At 40.4% G+C, this 21,191-nt stretch overlaps 1 protein-coding gene across 1 annotated transcript; it reads left to right on the top strand.

Annotated features, from left to right (window-relative positions):
- The first annotated feature begins 17,905 nt into the window (after positions 1 to 17,905).
- Positions 17,906 to 19,727, top strand: LOC147419077 (uncharacterized). Its single transcript, XM_086506217.1, has 2 exons — positions 17,906 to 18,299; positions 18,997 to 19,727. Exons 1-2 carry the CDS (start codon positions 18,251 to 18,253, stop codon positions 19,413 to 19,415), a joined length of 468 nt encoding a protein of 155 aa, XP_086362343.1. The 5' UTR covers positions 17,906 to 18,250; the 3' UTR covers positions 19,416 to 19,727.
- Positions 19,728 to 21,191: the final 1,464 nt, after the last annotated feature.

The raw sequence follows: 21,191 nt of genomic DNA, 5'->3' as shown, positions 1-21,191 counted from the left end.
CGGCCTTGCTATGGAATCTAGGTTCATTGATGATTTGGACCTTATAACTGATATTTTCATAGTAAGATCCACCATTTTTGAGAGTCATTTGGCAGCCTAGGAATGCGCTATTGTTTCAAGGGAAGTGTGAGCCCCTAGACTCAAATGTTGTCCTAGAAACGTGTTGATGACGAATACTCTATAGTAAGTCCTGCAAGTTAAAGATGTAAGGCTTGTCAAATTGCCCCTCTGATGTATTCTTTATTGGTTAACCCTATGCAAAGGATATGCTAGGGCTCCTTGTAATTTTCTGAGTTTTAAGCAATTTAAGCTCAACTGAGCACTTTTAAGAAAAAAGATATCTCAAGTTGAAAATTGAGCAATTATTTTCTTTACTTGCTTTTCTTTTGTAGTAAAAAATTGATAATTTTTTAGCCTAACACTTTGAGGTAATAGGTTTGATCCATGTTCTTTGCATTTGAAAAGTTGGTGCATATAAAACTCGTGAACCCAATATATATTGCAATGCCCTCCAGTAGGTCCAGATAAGAAGTCATGAATGGAAAATCCATGCATGAGGGATCGGACCCTATAGATGTAGTGGCTGCAATATAGCTTGTGTAGACCTCCCTCACTTGTTCAAGTATCGCCCAGCTATATAGTGACATGGCAGGGAAAATGTGCAAGTGGGTTCAAAGGACATGGAGGATAGGTTTCTACAAGAATGACTTGTTCCTTAGGGGGAAGGGTTGAAAATCCAAGCGCTCATAGTGTGCACTCAAATCGTTAGGGTTTTCTACTTCAAAGAAATGTGGAAGGCCAAGAACCTGAGGGTGTTTGAGAATTCTCTTGCTATGGTGAGCTTCACGAAGATAGTGCTTAAAAGCAAGGAACTGATTGCACTATAAGAGGAGCATTCCACAACCGCTAGCATTGTCGCGGAAAAACAAAGGAAAATAGAAAGAGAAACTATTGCGTATGTGGCAATACCAACGGCAAAAAGCGCGATAGTGGTTAGACAACAATATACACGGTAATAGTCGCGGGTATATACCCGCTACTATTACCGCGTGACTTGCCGCTGCTATTACCGCATATATTATCGCTAAACACCTATTCAAAAATAAAGGTGCTCATTTGGGCCACCCAATTTTGTTGCTGCTATTACCGCGTATATTACCGCTAAACCCCTATTCAACAATAAAGGTGCTCATTTGGGCCACCCAAAATTGGGTGGTCCAAATGAGCACCTTTATTTTTGACATGCATAAAACAATAAAACATCAATTGTTTTTTAAAAGAGTATACAGAAAGAACAAAAAATTGAAATTGAATTTACTTTAAACTTGTGCAGAAGATCAACTATTTAAAAAAGTTACAAATAAAATAAAAATAGTTGTATATACATTGTGCCACATTGGGACTTATGAAAGTTTGGACAAATATTTTTCCATCTAATCCTCCTCCTCCTCATCATCGTCCACAGGCATGTACATCTGATCGCCTAGACTCCACATAGACCCAAACCAAATTAAACAAATATCAACAGCTCAAAACAATTGATACAAAATTATTTGTTCAAACTTATCGCTTGTAGTGATCCAACCACTACGTCAAATTGCTCGTGAGAGATGTGGTTATTCTCGAATAACCATTGCCAAGTTTCAAATTTTGTATTTTGCTTTTGAAACTTGACCATGTCTCTCGTTGGTCGACTAAGAGTGATATTTTTCTAAGTTAACAATAACAATAACAAATCATCAACTATAATCTTTACAATCACCGATTTAGGTTGTAATTTAATCAATCTTACAAATTTGTCCTTCCATGCTGCTTTGTCTCCCGAGCCATAATGCATAGGAGTTTGTCTGTCCTGAGCTTCGTGTTGTTGTCTATAGGATGAGCCCATTGCAGCTTGATCGCTCTTTTCTTGCATTGCCCACTTCCACTCCGCATCTGTCATGTTGTCACCACGATAGCTCTTGTCTGGATCTCTAACTTGCTTGGCCGCTGCACGCCGTACATTGGACTGCTTGTTTTTCAAAAATGTTTTTATGTAGCCCTCCAACCATTGTTGTGAAAAACTTTGATCGGGGGCATTTGAAAATCAAGCATGCAGTGCATCCTCAATGTAGCGTGCATGATCGGGCAGCTGGTCTCTTAATTTTACAAAAAAATTCTTATACGTCGAATGTATAAGAATCTGAAGATGGCGTCAAAACCTGCCATGTGCTGTACCAAAGTCCACCTCCCCCCCATATTTTACTCAACCGTCGAACGGAGGTACTGGTTTTGTAAAGAGATAGCTGCTGGAGGTCTGGATCTACTACCGGTGAGGAACCTGAGTAGAGTAGGTGTAGGATGGCCATGCCTGCAATTAGCAAAAATAACCCTATAACACTCATGATTTAGGGTTAACTAGCCACAAATAATCTTTCTTTCTTTGCTTGGTCTCACCGCCTCAAGACTCGAGTCCATTGGAGGCGATGTCCACCCCGGGTGGGAGTCCACCTGGGATGTGACCCAACAAAAAGAAGAGCCAAATGGCTGCTACCCACCACCAGGTGGTCTCTCGTCTGATATCTACATTACAGAGAACAATATGAGATTTCACTTCTCCCCCAGACTCACTCATCTATATATATGTACACAAGTATATATGCACATAAACATGTCGATATATATACATACTAGTAGAGCTAAGTAGAGCTAGTAGTGCCAAAGGTTAAGTGGCACCTCTTTAGATATCATCTTAGTTTCAACCGTTGTAAAACCAAAGGGTATGTTGCGGTAATCCATGCATGAGTGGATCAATGACCGCAATGCCACGATTAAAAAAGGACTATACCCAAGAGGAGGCATCTAACCTTCGGGTGTTATGCTCCCGTACTCATTGTCTTAATACATGCATAAACAAATATATACATATCGACCCCTCTATAATTTAAGTATATACAATCACATACTCTCTACAATTAAGTATACACATAGCAACTGTTTAGGGTTAAGGATAAAGAGCTAGTGTTGTAAATGTAGCCATCGTTTTGTGTTGTGCGCAGTGTGAGAGTGCTTTTGCCTCTGTAGGGTGCTTTGAAGAAGAGCTTCTTTATTTTGCTTCTTGCACAACATCTCTTTACAACAGCTGCTTCTTTGACCTAATGCCTCATCCGTAGAGAGAAAGAGAGAGATAGACAAAAAGAGTGGGAGAAAGATAGAGAAGGTAGAGAGAAGAGCGTTTGAACTCCATCTATGGGATGTAAAAAAGTTTTTTTTCAAAGCACTCTACAAAAGCCTCTCCACTCTCGGATGACGCACCCCACAAAATGATGGCTTCGCTTACAATCATTTCTCTTTACTTACTTGCAATTTTGCTCTCTCTCTCTCTCTCTCTCTATCTATCTCTCTCTCTCTCTCTCTCTCTCTCTTTCCCTTCCTCTCTCTATCCCTCTCTTTTTATCTCCCTCTCTATCTCTCTCTTTCTTTCCCTCTTACCCTATTCTCTATCTTCCTCTCTTTCTCTATTCTCTCTCTCTCTCTCTCTCTCTCTCTCTCTCTACCTTACTCTATTTCTCTCCCTCTCTTTCCCCCCCCCCCCCCCCCTCTCTCTCTCTCTCTCTCTCTCTCTCTCTATATATATATATATATATATATATATATATTTCTTTCCCTCTCTCTCTCTCTCTCTCTCTCTCTCTCTTTCTCTCTCTCCATCTCTTTCTCAAGTTTTTGTCTATTTTAATTACTTGAACCTATTTCTTTATCTATTTCTCTCACAATCCATTTGCTAACAAATCTACCTCTCACATCAATTTGCAAACAAGTTTACAAAAGACGTGCGAGAAGATTGCATCTACTTCACTAAGCAACCTACGTCAAAAAATCATTAACGATAATCCCTATTGCATCAATCAGTCAAATGAATGAAGTGTGTGCACTTCTTAATCTCCTATTGTTTCTATCGTTATGTATGTAAGAGTGTGTGTGTGTGCTGCATGCGTGTTTGTATGTGTGTGTGACGAGTAGAATACAATAGGGAAAGAGGGGGGGAAGGGGGAGAGAGAGAGAGAGGTTTTGTGATTATTTTAATTTGTACATATGGTTGACCGTTAGGTTGAGCGTCCTATGATAATCGCGGTAAGCCCCCTTTAGAGACTCCTTCACAAACAAACCAAAAATGTGTGTGTGTGTGTGTGTGTGTGTGAGGGGGGGAGAGATGGACAAGGGAGAGAGAGATACAGGGTGTGTGAGGTGGAGTAGGGAGGGGGGGGCTTGGTGCAGGTGTGATGGAGAAGAAGAAGAGGGAAAAGTATGCCACAAAAATGCGGCATACTCTGTCCTTCTTTCTTTTTTAGATGCTAATGATTACCTTGGCTATTACCGCGGCTATTGTTGCACCTATTACCGCATAACATCATCTCAAACAGATACAAATGCATCCGAGGTAGTAGAGGGGGGAGGGAGGGTACAAACCACACCCCTCTACCCTTAGATATCAATAATGTCATTTTTAGCCTTTTGATTTTTTTATGAGTACTTCTGATTTTTTTATTGGGCACGTTTTAGCAAGTGACAGTGTCAACCCCATCAGCACTAAGTCTACTTCATGGAGCACATGGCCTGTGGTGATCGTCAACTACAATATTCCACCATTAGAGACAACCAAGAAGGGCAATATACTTCTTTCCTTGCTTGTGCCAAGGAAGTACAAAGTGTCGAATATTGACGTCTACCTTGAGCCCCTCATCGAGGAGTTGGAGTTATGGAGAGGCATCCCTGTTGTAGATGTCTCACTTGCAAAGGGGGGGAGAGGCGCCATTATGAGGGAAATCCTTATGTGGACTATGCACGACTAATCTGGGCTTGGAGAGATTTCTGCTATTTCCCTTCTCCTTTTCTCTCTCTCTCTCTCTCTCTCTCTCTATTCTCTCTCCCTTTAGTTTGAAGCTTCTCTCAAAATATATGATATGTATGTAGGGTTGACCACATCGGGTCACAATGCATGTCGTACTTGTAGGCCATCATTGGTGACAGAGAGGCCGGATGTATTGCGCAAGGTAAGCTCCATCATTTCTTACCCCAAGGTCATAGCAAGCTCAAGGCTCCAACAAATGGGAAGACGTCTCTAAAGCTCATGATGGCAAATTGGGCAACCATTTGGGAAGAGCACTACAACAACAATCCGGCTCCGAGTACTCCACCAAAAGGTATGTCAAGGTATTCCATATTTTTAAGGCTTCCATATTGGAAGGACTTAAAAATACAACACCTCTTGGATCCCATGTACATATTGAAGAATGTAACCCACACCCTGTGGGACCACATTATTGGCAAGAAGGACTCATTGGGGGCGAGGGAGGATTTGAGGGTCTTGAAATGTCTCCTCGCCTCTGCTACTCCACGCCGTGCCTCCAATGGGAAGATTGTGCTTCTTAAAGTGCATGGATGCTAGCCAAAGAAGAATTAGACAACGTGAAGGGTACCATTGCGTCAATATGGGTTGAAGTCCCATGAATTGGCACAATATGCTTCAAGTAATGTCCCTTTCTCTATTCTATCTATTGTTAATGTTTCTGTGTATGACTTTCTCTCACTTTCCCTTCCCCTAATTTAAATTGAAGTTCATTCTTCCGGTGAGTATGTGTATATGTCGCGACAAGAAAGTCATGGATGCTATTTTTAAACTTGGAGAGCTAGTAAAGTACACCACAAGACTCCACTCAACTACACTTTTTTAATGTACACAATAACCTCAACTAGCACTTAGTGTATTCTTGTGTGTTTTCTTGCAGATTTGTGAGCTCCAAGAAAATTGAAATAGATGCTATCCCTGCTGCTCAAACACTTGCAATAGAAACTGTGTGTGCCATTGAGGATACCTTTCCTCGATTGTTCCTTCTTAGTTACATCCACCTCTTGATTCACGTGGTGGAGGAGATCGCTATATGTGGAATAGTGCACGCACAATGGATGTTCTTTTCAGAGAGTTTTTTAAAGACTCTCAAAGATTTTGTGTGGCTACGGTCTCAACCAGAGGCATGTATGGCCAAAGGATGGATCATACAAGAGGCATTTGTATACATCTCAGAGTATTTAGCACAAGTTGATCCTTCAATGCCTCGCATGTGGCCAGACGAGGAGGATGCAAGGATGAATTCATACTTGCCAAGTGGAAAGGGAAAATTATTTATCATGGATATGAATCTATCCCGATGGTCAATAACTTTTGTATTCTCAATGCAAAGGTTATGACCAAGTGGGTGGACTTTTGGACAATGACAAAGGCAAGGCGTTTTCAAGAGAGAGAAGCATGGAAACAAGTACATGGAGGAAGGAGGGCACCCCAGTGCCTAGACACCTTGCATGTTTCCCAGATCTAATTAGTGCGGAGTGAATTCATGAGAGAATGACCATAGCAAAAGCATACGGAGAAGACATCACCGACAAGAATGGGAGTATGCACGAGGCTGTGTAAGGTCTCTGACCCCGAGCTAAAAGAGCACCCTTGTACCATGAAATGAACATAATGGAAAAAGTTACTATTTTTAGCAGTTTTACGAATTTTGTCAGTGCCATGATGTTTAGAATGTTTTAAAGCTTCGAAATGTGAATTAAAATAATTTTTGTAAAAAAAATTCGAAAAATAGTAAGTTTTTGGTCACTCGACTCGTTTAGTTTTGACCGTCTCTAAAAATTGCATCCGTACCCCGAATTTGAAAAAATGCATTTTCGGACCCCGGGGGGCTGCTAAATATGGCAGGTACTCCGACCAGTACGCCTTAGTTAGAGCTTAGTATAGCAATTTACGGCATTAAATTCCGACTCGTATGGGCCGTTTTAGCCTAAAACCAAATTTTCCTAAAGTTGTGAGGGGAGGCACCGGGGCTCGAGGCTGTGTGGGAGCAGGTTCCAGGCCACTTTGAGCCAACTTTAGCAGCTAGGGGGCGCCCTCTTGTCTTGTGGGAGTTGTGGGAGAGTTTCCAAGCTTGAGAGTGACTGTGAGAGCCAGTTAGACTAGCTAACTGGACACTTGGTGGGAAGGTAACTAGATTTGCCAATGCATGAAGTGAGTGCTCACTCAGATGCTTATAGCAGCTAGGTTCGATTTTCAGCCTTGAGGAGCCTATTTAAAGGTGTGCTCACACACACACACACACACACACACACACACACACACACACACACACACATGCTCACACACACACACACCCAGTACACACACACACACACACCTACACACACACACACCTTGGGGAGGTGCTGCCGGCACACATAGTTTTTGGAGAAGAAGCAAAGGAGGGAAGTGCTGCCCGATTCTCGTCTTGAGAACTCCATTGGATCAGAAAACCGAGAGGATTTCAGCCCCTAATCACGATAATCATGATTTAATTTATGCTCATCTGTAAACCTCTTCATCATTCTCTTAATTCCTCATCTACTATGCTTAATTCTAGCTATAATTCTCAATAGCTGCTCTCTAATTCTCCATATCTATATTCCATTACATAATCATCATCCAATAGCTAATTATGCAGCCATTAATCACTCCTAATCATAGATTAATACATGATTAGAAGATAATTCTCTCTCTAGGCAGCATAGTAATTAATTGTCAAGCCGGTAATGATGTAGATTTGATGAAATTCATTCTTTTACCGCACAATATTGGTGTAACTAAGTAAGATTCAATTTTCTCATACATTAAGATGTGATTAAGGTAAAAATTAATCCATCATTAAGCCACTAAGAAGAGAATTTTCTCTTACCTAAGCATTCAGTAATTCTGCATCTTTCTAATTGCACTAGGAAAGTGATTGAACTTGCTTAATTCATCTCTCTTGTAATTTAATTAGTAAAATTATGAATTTCTTAATCATCTAAGCCAAGTGATTAACTTTAGATCCGGTTCCCATAGGAGAAGTAAAGTATTACCCATAAAATTACTATGTCTCGAAGGAAAAATCTAACCCTCTTGCATAAGGAGGATTGTTCAATGATTCTAATCCGTCATTTGGATTGTTATGATGCTCTCGGACCTTAGCTCTTTTCTTCAAGTTTATCATTTAAAGTAGTGAGTATAAAATGGCTCCGGTTAAGAGAACTGGCTTCGGTGGTGCCCACGACCGCGAGGCGGGAACGAGCAATGTGAATGGAAAAGGAAAAGCTCTCATGGACGAACAAGCACCGGCCATCTCACGAGCCATCGACGAAGAAATGGAAGAGGTAGGTCACAATTTTATTCAAGTTGTTTAATTTAACATTGCACACGTTTAGCTAGGAAAGAATATACCCCCAAACATGTTGGAGAAATCCGACAGAAACCTCGGCATTCGAATTCATTTGTACATTAAGTCTAAAGTAGGAAAGAAATGATTGATGGATATACTGTTTGCAATAGGAAAGAATGTCTGCTAGGGAAAATTTAGCTCGACATGTTCATTCTACTTCCAATGTTGATACTAGTCCGAACCCCCTCCTGATCACAGGGGGGAGAGTTCCTGGTTAAGGGCTCTTGAATCCACATCTGCTGGTTAAGCGGTGGATACCCACGTCTGCTGGTTGAGCGGTGGGAATGTCCATGTCGTGCTTTCTATGCGGTGGACATACCTAGTTGTATGGGCAACTAGGCGACAACGGGAGGAGTAAACTTTCATTGGAGGGGGGATGTTGTACCTCCAGAACATTGGAATTTTAATGAATAAGTTTGAGTAGAATTTTTACTAGAGTACTGTCTTGGTGCCGCTTTGCAATACTGATTGAAGGGCTGTCTTAACGAACATTGTGATTCGGAATTTAATCAAGGAATGTTTATGTTGAACAACCACTGTGGTAGTAATTAGGACACACAAGGAAGTGTGAGTGTGGGGGTGGAAAGTGGGGACTTGGCTCAGGTTGCCAATGCCTATGAGAAGGGTGGTCCCGATTGGTCGGGAACTCTCTGTCCCCATAGTGTTTAAATCGATACTAGTAATACTCATTGCCCCTAGAGTGGCGAAGTCTCAAGTGTACGTGCCTCTAAAACATGGAGAAAAAGGCACTCGGGGTTTCTCTCCTCTTGGAAGGTGGGTCTTAGAATCGCTAGATAGGTTAAGTACGCTCCCCTGCGAGGTGGAGCTAGATCTCATTGCTAGTAGGCTCGAACTCGACTCACTTTGTGATGAGAGATCGTCCGCTAGTTGAACCGTGAACCACTTTGTTTGCTTCCGTTATAGATTTAGTGGCCACCAGGTTCACCATCAGATCTGCCGTTTGATACGGCGGGGTGGGGACCTCACAGGCTGCGTACCAAAGGTAGAGTACTCATATACCTAAACCATATTATATAGTTTTTTCTTGATTTTATCTTTGTAATTGATAAAAGATATTTTCCTTTTTTGTAGTGCCTTTCCTTTAACTCTATGTGGTCAAAGGGTCTCCACTTTTGTATGCGCCACATTGACGAGCGTAGAATCACCATGGATTGGGACATCATAGGTAACTTTGACACAGATGGTGATGAAGCCAGGTACTGTGGAACTATTGAAAAGATACTAAAGGTTAATTTTAGAACCTTTTATACCTTCATCTTCAAGTGCAAGTGGTTTGCAAATGTGTCTAGACTACATGAGAATGGAGTACTCTACATAGTGGACTCTAGTGTGCATCACACAAGGAGGTATGACAATTTAGTTTTGCCACGCAATTCATGTGAGCTGGTCAGTGACTACCTTTTTTATTCTTATTTTCTTGTAACATTAATTATACCAATGTTACTCACTTTGGGCTTCTCTTCTATAGGTCATCTATATCCCAACAATCCACCAATAAAAAATTTGGTTCATAATTCTTGTAACACCTCGGGGGAGAACCATTTTTTCCACTAATGAAGTGGAGACCATTTTCGCCCCTCTTCCACCTCCTACTCTGGATGAGGGGGAGACAGAGGAGAAGGAGGTCGATGAATCAAGTCCGACAGTCGCAAGTCTTAGAGAGGATGATTGTCATGATGATGAAGATTATGAGATGGAGGATGATGACTTCGAAGATAATGAAACCAAGGCATCCACAAACAACAATTCTGTTTCTCTCTTTATTGATTTAGGAGCCATGGGATTAGAATTGGATGATGCTTCTTGTAGGAATCTTTTGGAAGATGATTCATAAACATTTTGCATACTTTAAATTATGGACTTCATCCATTCATCTCTCTCTCTCCCCCTCTTCCTCTCTCTAATCTTGTGAAGCATGCTAAATTATGTTAATCAAGTGATAGTGATTAGTTTAGCTATAACCAAGCGTAATTCCACATAGCTAACTATTGTTCCATGTTTTCGTATTTCTTTTTTTAAAATTTTAATTTTTATTAAGAAGAGAGAAACACCAAAATTTGAGGGGAGGGAGAATGTTTAAGCCAAAATTTGAATGTTTAGGCATTCAATTGCGCTTCGAAAATAAACACGATAATAGTAGCGACAATATTAGAGGTAACTTTCGCGATAATAATCGCGAAAATAGTTGTGGTCATATTTGAAATGAAAAAAACCTCTCGCTTCTCTTTCCAACAGATTTTGGATCTTCTCTCTACAAACGTGATAAAAGATCGTGGTAAACAATTAGAGATTTTCATAGTGTTGTCTCCATTGATAAAAAGAAGGCTTCAGATGAATGGTATAGGGCCATCAATGCCGTTCTTACGAGATAGAACTGATTTGATGAGGGAATGGTGGTTGCTTCACTAAGAAGCCGAGTTCTGTTCAGTGTAATTTGCTATCCCTCAAGACTCGTTTCAAGCTTGTTAGAGGTACTTTTGTGCACTATTGGGGTGAATACAATAAATACACTCATTATTGTGAGTAGAGAAAGCGGGTAGTTTAACGACCTTTAAGAGAGTGCTTGGTGCATTTTTCGGCTATTGCAAATTTTCAACCTCTGGCGCAAAATGTAGATAGGGTGCAGATCGAGGAGCAATGCCGTCTCTGGCCATGCATACAACAGCAGCATAAATTTTCCTTCGATAAAAAAAAGGGTTTTAGTAGCTAGCCGGGCACGGGGGATACTATGGACAGTAGTGCCACATGGGCTTGAACACATTTGCTACCTAATGAACATCTTGAGCAGCGTCTGGTGACCATCTTACCATACATGTTTCCTTGTCCATCAACTGGAACAAAAGCATTTATTTATTTAGGGTCCGTCTGACTCTCTTTACAGGGTCACCCCATTATTGGCCCATTTACCCCAGTTAGAATTCTAGATGGCAGAAGAGTGCGCGCGAAGGAGATAGTATAAAACGATTTTGTCTCATTTTGAAAACAATCATAAAAGATTAAACCTATGTACCAAGGCCAACTTGTTGCAAAGCTATTTGCAGATGATTCCTTCTCTTCCTCAAAGCTTGCCCTCAAGTGATTAGGAAGGCTCTAGAGATTTTGCAAACATGTTGTTGCAACAGGATAAAAGTGCAATATTGAAAAATCAAGATTGATTTAGCTATCAAAAAATGATTCGTTCGGTTCGTCAATGTGGACTAGGGAGATAGTATCAAAAGGGAAGATATTCCAACACTTGGGGGACTCCTCTGGGGGTGCGCATAACCCACAAACAAAGATTCCTATGGGTCTTGGATAAGGTAAGAAGCAAGATGCGAAGGTGGGAGTATGTGCTTCTTCCTTTCCTGAGCAGAGTAAAAGTGATCAATTTATTCATGCTCCCTTGCATAGCCTTCAATGGTTCGCCACTAAAGTTAGCCAAACGTAACTGGAAGGAGTTCTTGAAATCGATGAAAAGATTCTTATGGAAAGACAACACTAAAGACTCGATGCCTTGGCAATGGGCAAGATGAGAATCCTTGCAAGACATGTATAGTAGGGAAGTATAGGGATCCTTAACCCTAGTTCTCATGCCGAGGCCCAGTGTGCCAAGTTTGCGGTAACAATCACAAAGCAAGACCATGCATGGGCTATTATGACAAAGGTCCTAATGGAGACAATGACAAGATGTGCTCAAAAGGTCGCCAATGGAAAGGGCTTGAGATGCACACCAAGTTGCTTTCCCCTCTGTGGTGTTACTTGAAGCTTGGGGACACTATGGATGAGCTAGTTCGAAAATGCAACAAAGCAACATAGACCTTAGAATGGGGAGAGATAACTAGGTACTTTCACAACTCTATAACTCAGTGGTCCCCTTGGATTTCTAAGGCATGAAGCGTCCTTTTGAGCCCATTCTGGAGGGAAGTTGCTAGAAAGATCAACAACAAAGAGCTATGACGACTGGGCCAGTTTTGGGACAACATTACTATTAGAATCTAGGAAGGAACAGACCAACTAGCCTCCCAATTCAACCTTTGTGGGATTGAAAGACTGTTGGCCAATAGAATTGTAGAGCAGCTAGACAGATGTTGGTTGCCGACTTGCGAATCTAGATTCGAGTGGAAAGAATGGCAGTGGCCACAAACATGCATTTCCTTAAATCGCAAACCGAGGATGTGTACAACACCCTTATGGTGGATTGGTTCTTTCTCCTAAACAAGTAGTGGGGCAAGCAATGGCCTCAAATCAAGATGGGTGACAATCGCGAAGAATATCTGGGGCCCACAATGGCCGCTTGGGATGAAGGTTTTTCTATAGAAAGTCCTATGGGGAGCTTTACCTACTGTTGTGAAGGTTCTGTACCTACTCTTGTGAAGGTTCTAGCTAGAGGATTTGGTCTAGATAGATTCTCACAATATAGAATGGCTTGTGAGGACCTCCTCACTTATTCAAGGAATGCCCTACAATCTGTGGCCTAGTAGGGAGGATTTGCAAATGGGTCCAAAAGACCTGGAAGATAGGTTCTTCAAGGAGACGTCTGTTATAGAAATGATATTTTATTATTTATTGCAGCTGACAGGTGGAAAAGACTAGACCCAGCTTGGCCTATGCGAATGGATATGTTCATCATGTACATTTTATTATTCAAGTGCTCTTTTATGAGCTTTGGCCATTTATGACCGGCCGGCCAGTTTGTACTCATTTTTGGGCATTCAAGAAATCTATAAATAAATACGTGCAAGAGGGAAATGCTCACTCTTGCACGGGGGAGATTGCACCCAGTGTCTGTGTATTCTTCTCTCCTCTCCTCTCTCCTCTCTCCTTTCTCACCGTGCCGGTGTGGCACTCCACTCTAAGAGGTGCGTCTACATGCGTTCTTTCACTCTCTCCCGCTCTCTATATCTCTATGTTCGTGTACGTCATTGATTATGTGCGTGTGCGGCGATTCAGGTATATCGATTTATCGTTTTATGGTATGTATTGTGTTATTATGAGTATTTTGCAGGGCCATCGCGCATCCGTCTGTAGCAATGACAATGTTTATGTGATGAGACTTGCCTTTATGAGAATTGATTCTGATGAGTGTGACCAATGATATCTTGATTCATCAAGATATGACATATACTGCTTATTCTAGTGGTATGGGACACTAGAATAGGTAGTATGTGGATGACGGCATGCATAAGCAATATTGTCTAATTTTATGAATTTCTTACTATTTGATACAGATTTCTAATCATTGTTTTTGACAAATATTGTTTGCAGATTTTTATCTTCGCAACTGTGGACAGTTACTGTCCAACAGAGAGGTATGTTATAGAATTGATATTTTATTATTTATTGCAGCTGACAGGTGGAAAAGCTAGACCCAGCTTGGCCTATGCGAATGGATATGTTTATCATATACATTTTATTATTCAAGTGCTCTTTTATGAGCTTTGGCCATTTATGACCGGTCGGCCAGTTTGTACTCGTTTTTGGGCATTCAAGAAATCTATAAATAAATACGTGCAAGAGGGAAATGCTCACTCTTGCACGGGGGGAGATTGCACCCAGTGTCTGTGTATTCTTCTCTCCTCTCCTCTCTCCTTTCTCGCCGTGCCGGTGTGGCACTCCGCTGTAGGAGGCGCATCTGCACGTGTTCTTCTTCTTCTTCTTCTTCTACTCTCTCTCTCTCTCTCTCTCTCTCTCTCTCTCTCTCTCTCTCTCTCTCTCTCTCTCTCTCTATGTATCTCTCTGTTCGCGTACGTCATTGATTATGTGCGTGTGCGGCGATTCAAGTATACCGATTTATCGTTTTATGGTAAGTCTTGTGTTATTATGAGTATTTTGCAGGGCCATCGTGCATTCGTCTGTAGCAACGTCATTGCTTGGCAAAGCATTCCAAAAATTTGTAATTGGAAAAATTACTAGAATACCCTTATAATTTTTGGAAATTCCCAAAATACCCCTCAAATTTCAAAACTTCCCAAAATACCCCCATGCAGCATTTTGGGATGGATTTATCCCAATTTTTGCTTAGTCCAATGTTTATGTCTATCTTTTAGCATCTTAAACAAAATTAAAAGATGCATCTTTGTTCAAAAATGATTATCGATTTCATCAGAACAGCCCTCAATACCATCTAAAATTTTGGTTCTATCATTATCATCTTCTATTGAGGAGAAGCAATCTTCCTATAAAAAGTTGTAAAAAAAAGGAATTCTAGAGATCTTTGTGAGGTTAATTAGGGGTATTTTGGAAATTTTGGCAAAATTGAAAAGAATGTTGCTTGGATTCGTTGCCACTGAAGATTTGGAGCTAAATGGATGTCATTACAACTTTCTTACATGGAGATTTCTATGAGAAGATTTATAAGCAGCAACCTGAAGGGTTTGTGCTGAAGGGCAAGAAACACTTAGTGGGAATTTTTGAAATTTAGGGGTGTTTTGGGAATTTCCATAAATTACACGGTATTTTGGTAATTATCCCTTTGTAGTTTTTTGGTTATGCTAATATAATTCACTCGCCATTGTGAGTTTTGGAAAAAGGATCTAACCTATGGAGTAAATGATGGAAAAACTAGCTCTCTCTCTCTCTCTCTCTCTCTCTCTCTCTCTCTCTATATATATATATATATATATATATATATATATATATATATATATATATATATATATATATATATATATATATTGCAAAACTCACAATGGCGAGTGAATTATATTAGAATATTCAATAAATTACAAATCTTAGTCATGCTCGAGACGAGCCACGACGTCTCCTCAGATACAACAGCTAATAGGGGGCCACCCCAGGGCACTGAGAAGGGCTTTGGAAAGAGTCTTAGCTAACCATACCATGACCTAGACAAGAATTTTTTAACTGATTGCTACAACACCAATCATCTTGTTCCATTCATCAAATTTTAGTCGTTTCCCAATAGCTACAATCGCTTCCCTACTTTCTTGTATAATCTAAGGGCATTCTCAAAGATCCAAGAGTTTCTAGTCTTCCACACGTGTTTGAAGTAGCAATATCTGACAATCTGTGTTCCGATAAGTAATGCTTGACTCTTGAATGCCTTCCCACCTAGGAAGAGATCGTTCTTGAAGAACCCTATCTTCCAGGTCTTTTGAACCCACTTGCAAAACTTCCCTGCCAGTCCGCAGATAGTAAGGCACTTCTTGAATAAGTGAGGGAGGTCCTCACTGGCCTATCTGCATTGCGAGCACCTCTTTGGTCCAATAACTCTGGCTAGGATCTTCATGCGAGTAGGTAAGGCTCCCTACATGACCTTCCACAAAAAAACCTTCAACCCAAGCGGCCACTAGGGGTGCTAGATGTTCCTCAAGATCGTCCTCCATCTTGATTCCGGCCATTTCTTGCCCCAATGTTTGTTTAGGGGAAGAAACCAATCGTGCGAGACCATTAGGGTGTTAAAAACTTCCTTGGGCCATCCACTCTTGCTCCCAATATTGTTTGACAAACTCTATTCTAGGAAGCTAATAAAGTTTTCAAGCTAATATGTTCATCATTAAAAAATGTACACTCATAATTGTGAGTTTGGGAAAAAAAAGTTTTCAAGCTAATGTAACTCTCCTTTCACATTGAGATCTCTACTTTCAAGGTTTTTTTTTTTTTTTTTTGGGTGCTTGCTGCGGCGTGATTTTTACAGCAAGCACATGCCCACACCCTCATCTTGGAGGTCACTTTCAAGACATTCTCCCTCAAACCATGAGAAAAGACCATCATTTCATAAGATCTTGGGGTGGTGAATATGAAAAGATGCAGAGGGCATAAGCTCTTGGGCCCCTTTAGAAAATGCATATAAAGTGGTAGTGCAATGATGGAGATGCAAAAAAAAAGACAGGAATATGAAAGGCATTGGGAAGCATGAGGAATGTGAGGACTCCAAGAAAAGGATTATGTGTGTCATAGTGTGTGTGTGTGTGTGTGTGAGAGAGAGAGAGAGAGAGAGAGAGAGAGAGAGAGAGAGAGAGAGAGAGAGATTCCTAGCATTGCCCTTTGCCCAATGCAAATGTGAAGGAAAGAAGGACACTTACTTTATAAGGTTGAACAAGTGTTTGTATGTGTGAGGCAATGGTCATGCGTGACTTAGTTGCAATTTTTGACGAACAACTACGCTTGTTATGTGATTGCATGCTCGGCTAAGTTGGCTCATTTCTATTGTGTCGTGTTACCAATAACTATGCCCAACTACATAGCTAGCATACAAGCTATTTAGAGCCTTCAAGTAAAATGGATTTGAGATAATTGTACATTTCATGTTCATCAGGGAGCTTTAATTTTCCTGGTTACATTTGAAGCCTTATTTGCCTTAGCTATACTGATAGATTCAGGGCGTTCCCTGATAGATTCACGGCATTTACTCTATGTAAAACTACTATATCACGTGCATTCAAAAGATACTATAAAAAATATTTATGAGTGAATTTTTCATGATCATAACACACTTGTTTTTTATTCAATCTGTATTTTTTCTCCTTGAAGTTCTTTAAATGATACCCCTTTGTAAGTGCGACAATATTTAAAATTAATGAAGTCCTTCGGCTGAACCCAAGTGATGGGTACATATATTTTAAGTAACCCAGTGACCCTCCTGAGCTGATGGATTACTATGCTTATGTGGGAGCACTCTCTAACTATGTCGCATGTGCATGCATTTGTGTGCATATGACCACATGGATGTGTGTGCGTGTGTGGACACATGCGCGTGCGTGCGCACACACACACACACACACACACACACACACATGTATGTGTGTCCCCTAGCATTGCAATGTGCACAATGCATATATGTGAAAGAAACAAGGGCACACTTTATAAGGTTGGATATTGACTAGCACCACCAAGGAGGGAATACGGGAAGGCTCAAATTTGACTGCCAAAAAGCTGACGAGTGTACAATCTTGAAGCCTGAGATTCCGTTATTTCTCGTTTTCCATAGCCACCATTTTTTTGTTTGAACGCTTGTCTCTTGCATTCTCTTCCTTAAAATGATTCTTCTCTGAGCTCTCCCTCTTGTCTAGTGCTCTACCGCACTGTACTTTATTTTGACAAACAAGGTTTCCCTCTCACCAAAATGGACCAACCAAAAAATAGCATTAATTTATCATTTCTTAAGTGTATTTTTGGTGGAAAAAGCCCCATTTTAGGTTGTAACTCTTTCCTTTTTTTAATATATTTCATGTCTTCTAAAAAAAAAAAGCCTAAAATTAAAAATTCACATTTTAAATTTGGACATCATGGGTATTATTCCCGGTATATAGATTGCTTCCTTTTTTTTACAAATGAAAATGTTTTTTTTTTTTCAAGCACTGGTACTATGTTGTGGATATTTCACCTTGCATTTGGTAGGCAAAATCGCAAAAAGATGCGTGCCGCGCCGTGCCTTGAAAAAAGCAAGCATGCTCTAGGTTGTCATAATGTGGAAGGGTTTGTCCCCTCTGTGGCTATATGTCTGTGTTTCATCCCATGTCTCAAAAACCATAATGCTGATAATAACATAGTGCATCTCTCTTCTACTCTCTATAAATCAAATACCATCATTCTTATTCTTCTTCTTCTCTCTCTCTCTCTCTCTCTCTCTCTCTCTCTCTCTCTCTCTCTAAGATGCTTACAATCATATAGAATTTCTCTTCTACTCTGTATGTGTGTCGCACTCTCTCTCTCTCTCTCTCTCTCTCTCTCTCTCTCTCTCTCTCTCTGTGGTAGTAATATACACATCCATATCCTCTGCATTATAAAGCGCTTACATCTCTCTCCTCCCTGCCTCCCTCCCTCTCTACTAATTTGAATACCCTTTTGTGGCTAGTCCACCAACTCCTCCTAGACTGACTGCCTCGGTTTGCAAAGCTCACCCTCCTCCTCTTCCTCTCCGCCTTCGCTTTCTTGTTGCCTGATACTTCTCCTGCAGAGTCTTGCAATTCTCTTTCCATTAGGCTTTGTATGAACATTTTAAGGTGGAATTGCGCAGCACACTTATGAGGACGCTTCTGCTGCTGCTGGCCCTCCGCCTTCTCATTCTTGCAGGTATGCGCCTAAATTTGGCCACTCTGTGTCCGGTTCTTGGGTGTGGGTGTGAGAGAGAGAGCTTGAGCTCGCTGCATAACGTACTCTGAGCTTGATCTCGCTGCTGCAACAAGTAGCTTACGGCCGCCCGTCGGTGCTCTATCATATAGCCTCTATTAATGTTTTTTTCTAGCACCGACACAGCTCTCTCTCTCTCTCTCTCTCTCTCTCTCTCTCTCTCTCGTGTGTGTGTGTGTGTGAGAGAGAGAGAGAGAGAGAGAGAAGAAGAAGAAGAGAATTTTAACATCGTAAGAGAGAGGATACTCCATGGGCAACTCATATAACCAATTTGCTGCTATTGAGTGATGAAAGTTATACCAATATCCTGGTCTTCTTCTCTCTCTCTCTCTCTCTCTCTCTCTCTCATGTAATAGATTGGTTAGCCCATTCCTCTCCAAATTAAAAGATCTCGAGCTCAAAAATCTATAGTTGTTCTCTTGGAATTCTTCCCTCAATGCTAGCAAGCTTCTTTCTCTCCTCTTTGCTCCTCTGCGTAAGTGTGAGTGTCTATTCCCCTTCATGGAATTCAACGTTAGCAAGCTTCTTTCTCTCCTCTTTGCTCCTCTACGTAAGTATGAGTGTCTGTTCCCCTTCATAAATTTCTTTGTCAAAATTCATGGATTGTAACCTCTTTTTCTAAAAAACTTTTTAATTGCAGGAAGTTTGGCTCAATTACTATGTGATTTGGACCAAATACAGGTAACTCAAACATTGGTAGCCAATACATCGTCATCAACCTCTTCCTATCTCTATGGCCAACAAAAAAACCAAGCGATGATAAATAAAAACGCCGATAATGAGGGTGACAACAAAAATAACGGAGGCATACAACAAGGTGGAGCCATTTTTCATGTGAAGGTGGCAAACAATTGCCCATGTAGTGCTGCAGCTGCAATCACATTCTATTGTGATGGCTTTATGCCTGGTCTTGTCAGAACAGATGTGTTGCGTGTAGAGGGAGCACGCTGTTTACTCATTGAAGGGGAGGCTCTAATACAACTTGCACCTGTTCGATTCGACTATGCCTCCCCCCACCAATTGCCTCTCCTCCTCGAGTCTGCTGATTTTACTTGTTGATCTCTAAAGAGACTACACATGAAGCCATCATTTGGCTCTTAGTACACTTTTGAAGAGCCTAGGGCCAAGATGTCCTATGATCAAATTATGGCTTATGTGTCCCATTTTTTCAACAAGAAGATAAGGAAGACACAGGCAAGAGAAATGATCTTTAGGTGCTTAGGTCCATGGCACTATAGGCACGCACAGAAGAGGCCATTGAGTATAGAGTTACCATAGATCAAAAGGCTAGTCTCACAAGGAAGAGATGTAAACTTGTAAATTGTCTACAATTCCAAACTTCCCATTCAATATTTAGAACTATTTGAATTTTGTGCTAGCATTTACAATTTTGCATCCCAAAGCGGTCACTTCTTTGAAATGTGAATGTATCAAGTGAGTTACCTAGAGAGTATTATAAACATTCCAAAATGTATACTTTTATGTATGTAGTATATGGGCGGAGTGTAAAGATAACATGTAAATAGGGGTATTATTAATTATCTCTTGAACACATGTAATTATAAGGAGCTTTTGATGAGTGACCGCCCTACTCCCACATTTGCTTAGAGAGACAAATTCTAAGATGTTAACAAGCATCTTTCTTAAAAATCCATATTGTGACATGGTCAATAGAGTATGCAACAATGGATTCCATTTGTGCCAATAGTAATTTTATTGAATCGGGCTAGGGAGTGAAGTTACCATAATATGAACAATAATGCCTTTAATAGTTACAACCTTGTAATCATCGATAGCCTTGTAATCAGCAAAAAGGGCCACTTGTAATCATGAGATTCTTAAAAAAGTATAGCATTTACAATTCAAAAGAGCAACATCAAGAAGTGGAAGTGCCTACATAGAGACAGACTTTGGGAGCTACAAGCAGTGCCATCACAGATACATTTTTAGCCTTGAGGGTTAATTATAGGCACAAAACTTGTATGATGTGTACCTAGGGCCTAGTTGTAAAATGCATTATATATAAAATTATGTGATTTTCCTCTTGTTAAATGATGCATTTCACATGCCACATCTTGTACCTCGAGGCTCTTCCACCCATGGGATTTCCATACTCATACTAGCTTCTCAAAATTATTTAGTGATTTCTTTAAGCTTTCCCTTACTCTGTTATTTGTATGGACCTGCTTGGGATCTTTTTGCCCTTTTAAGTGATATTCGACTGAAGTAGTGATTGGTACTAGCCTGCTGGTAGTAACTGACTTGAGATGTTTGGGAGTTTTTCCCCCTCAAAAATATTACCTTTGGGATTCTATTGATGACTATTACACATGTTTATGCTTTTTCTTGAAAAATATTTTACCTTTCCTCTTTGAGGGTCCTAGTTATTGATGGGATCAAATAGCATTTTAGGTATGTTGATTATATCATAATTTATTATGGTTTCCTAATGTGTAGCATAATCCCTAGGATGTGCACCACTAATGGGATAATCAGAGTCACAAGGTAAAAAAAAAAAGAGAGAGAGAATAGCAATGAAATTGCAATAGATGGGACTACTAACACATTAGGAAGAGAATGGGTCTAGGAGAGTCTCTTTATATGGTAGTTTAAGGAATTCAAGCCTTTAGTATTAAGAAATCAATCAAAAGACATCCTTCGAATTCAAACAGGCAAACCATTTGAAATCAAATTTTCCCTCCAAAATGAAATTTAAAATCTAGTAGTTAAAACCATATTATGTAGTATATCTACAAAAAGAGTTTGGCACATAGATTGCAGATATATAATCTTACCTCATATCAGAGATCATATGTAGGAGTTATGGAAGACCAA

The sequence above is a fragment of the Adiantum capillus-veneris genome, chromosome 29 (genome assembly GCF_014529385.1).
Source record: "Adiantum capillus-veneris isolate H3 chromosome 29, ASM1452938v2, whole genome shotgun sequence".
NCBI classification, from domain to species: domain Eukaryota; kingdom Viridiplantae; phylum Streptophyta; class Polypodiopsida; order Polypodiales; family Pteridaceae; genus Adiantum; species Adiantum capillus-veneris.
The sequence above is the reverse complement of the archived record's forward strand: the minus strand, read 5'-3'. Positions and strand labels throughout refer to the sequence as shown.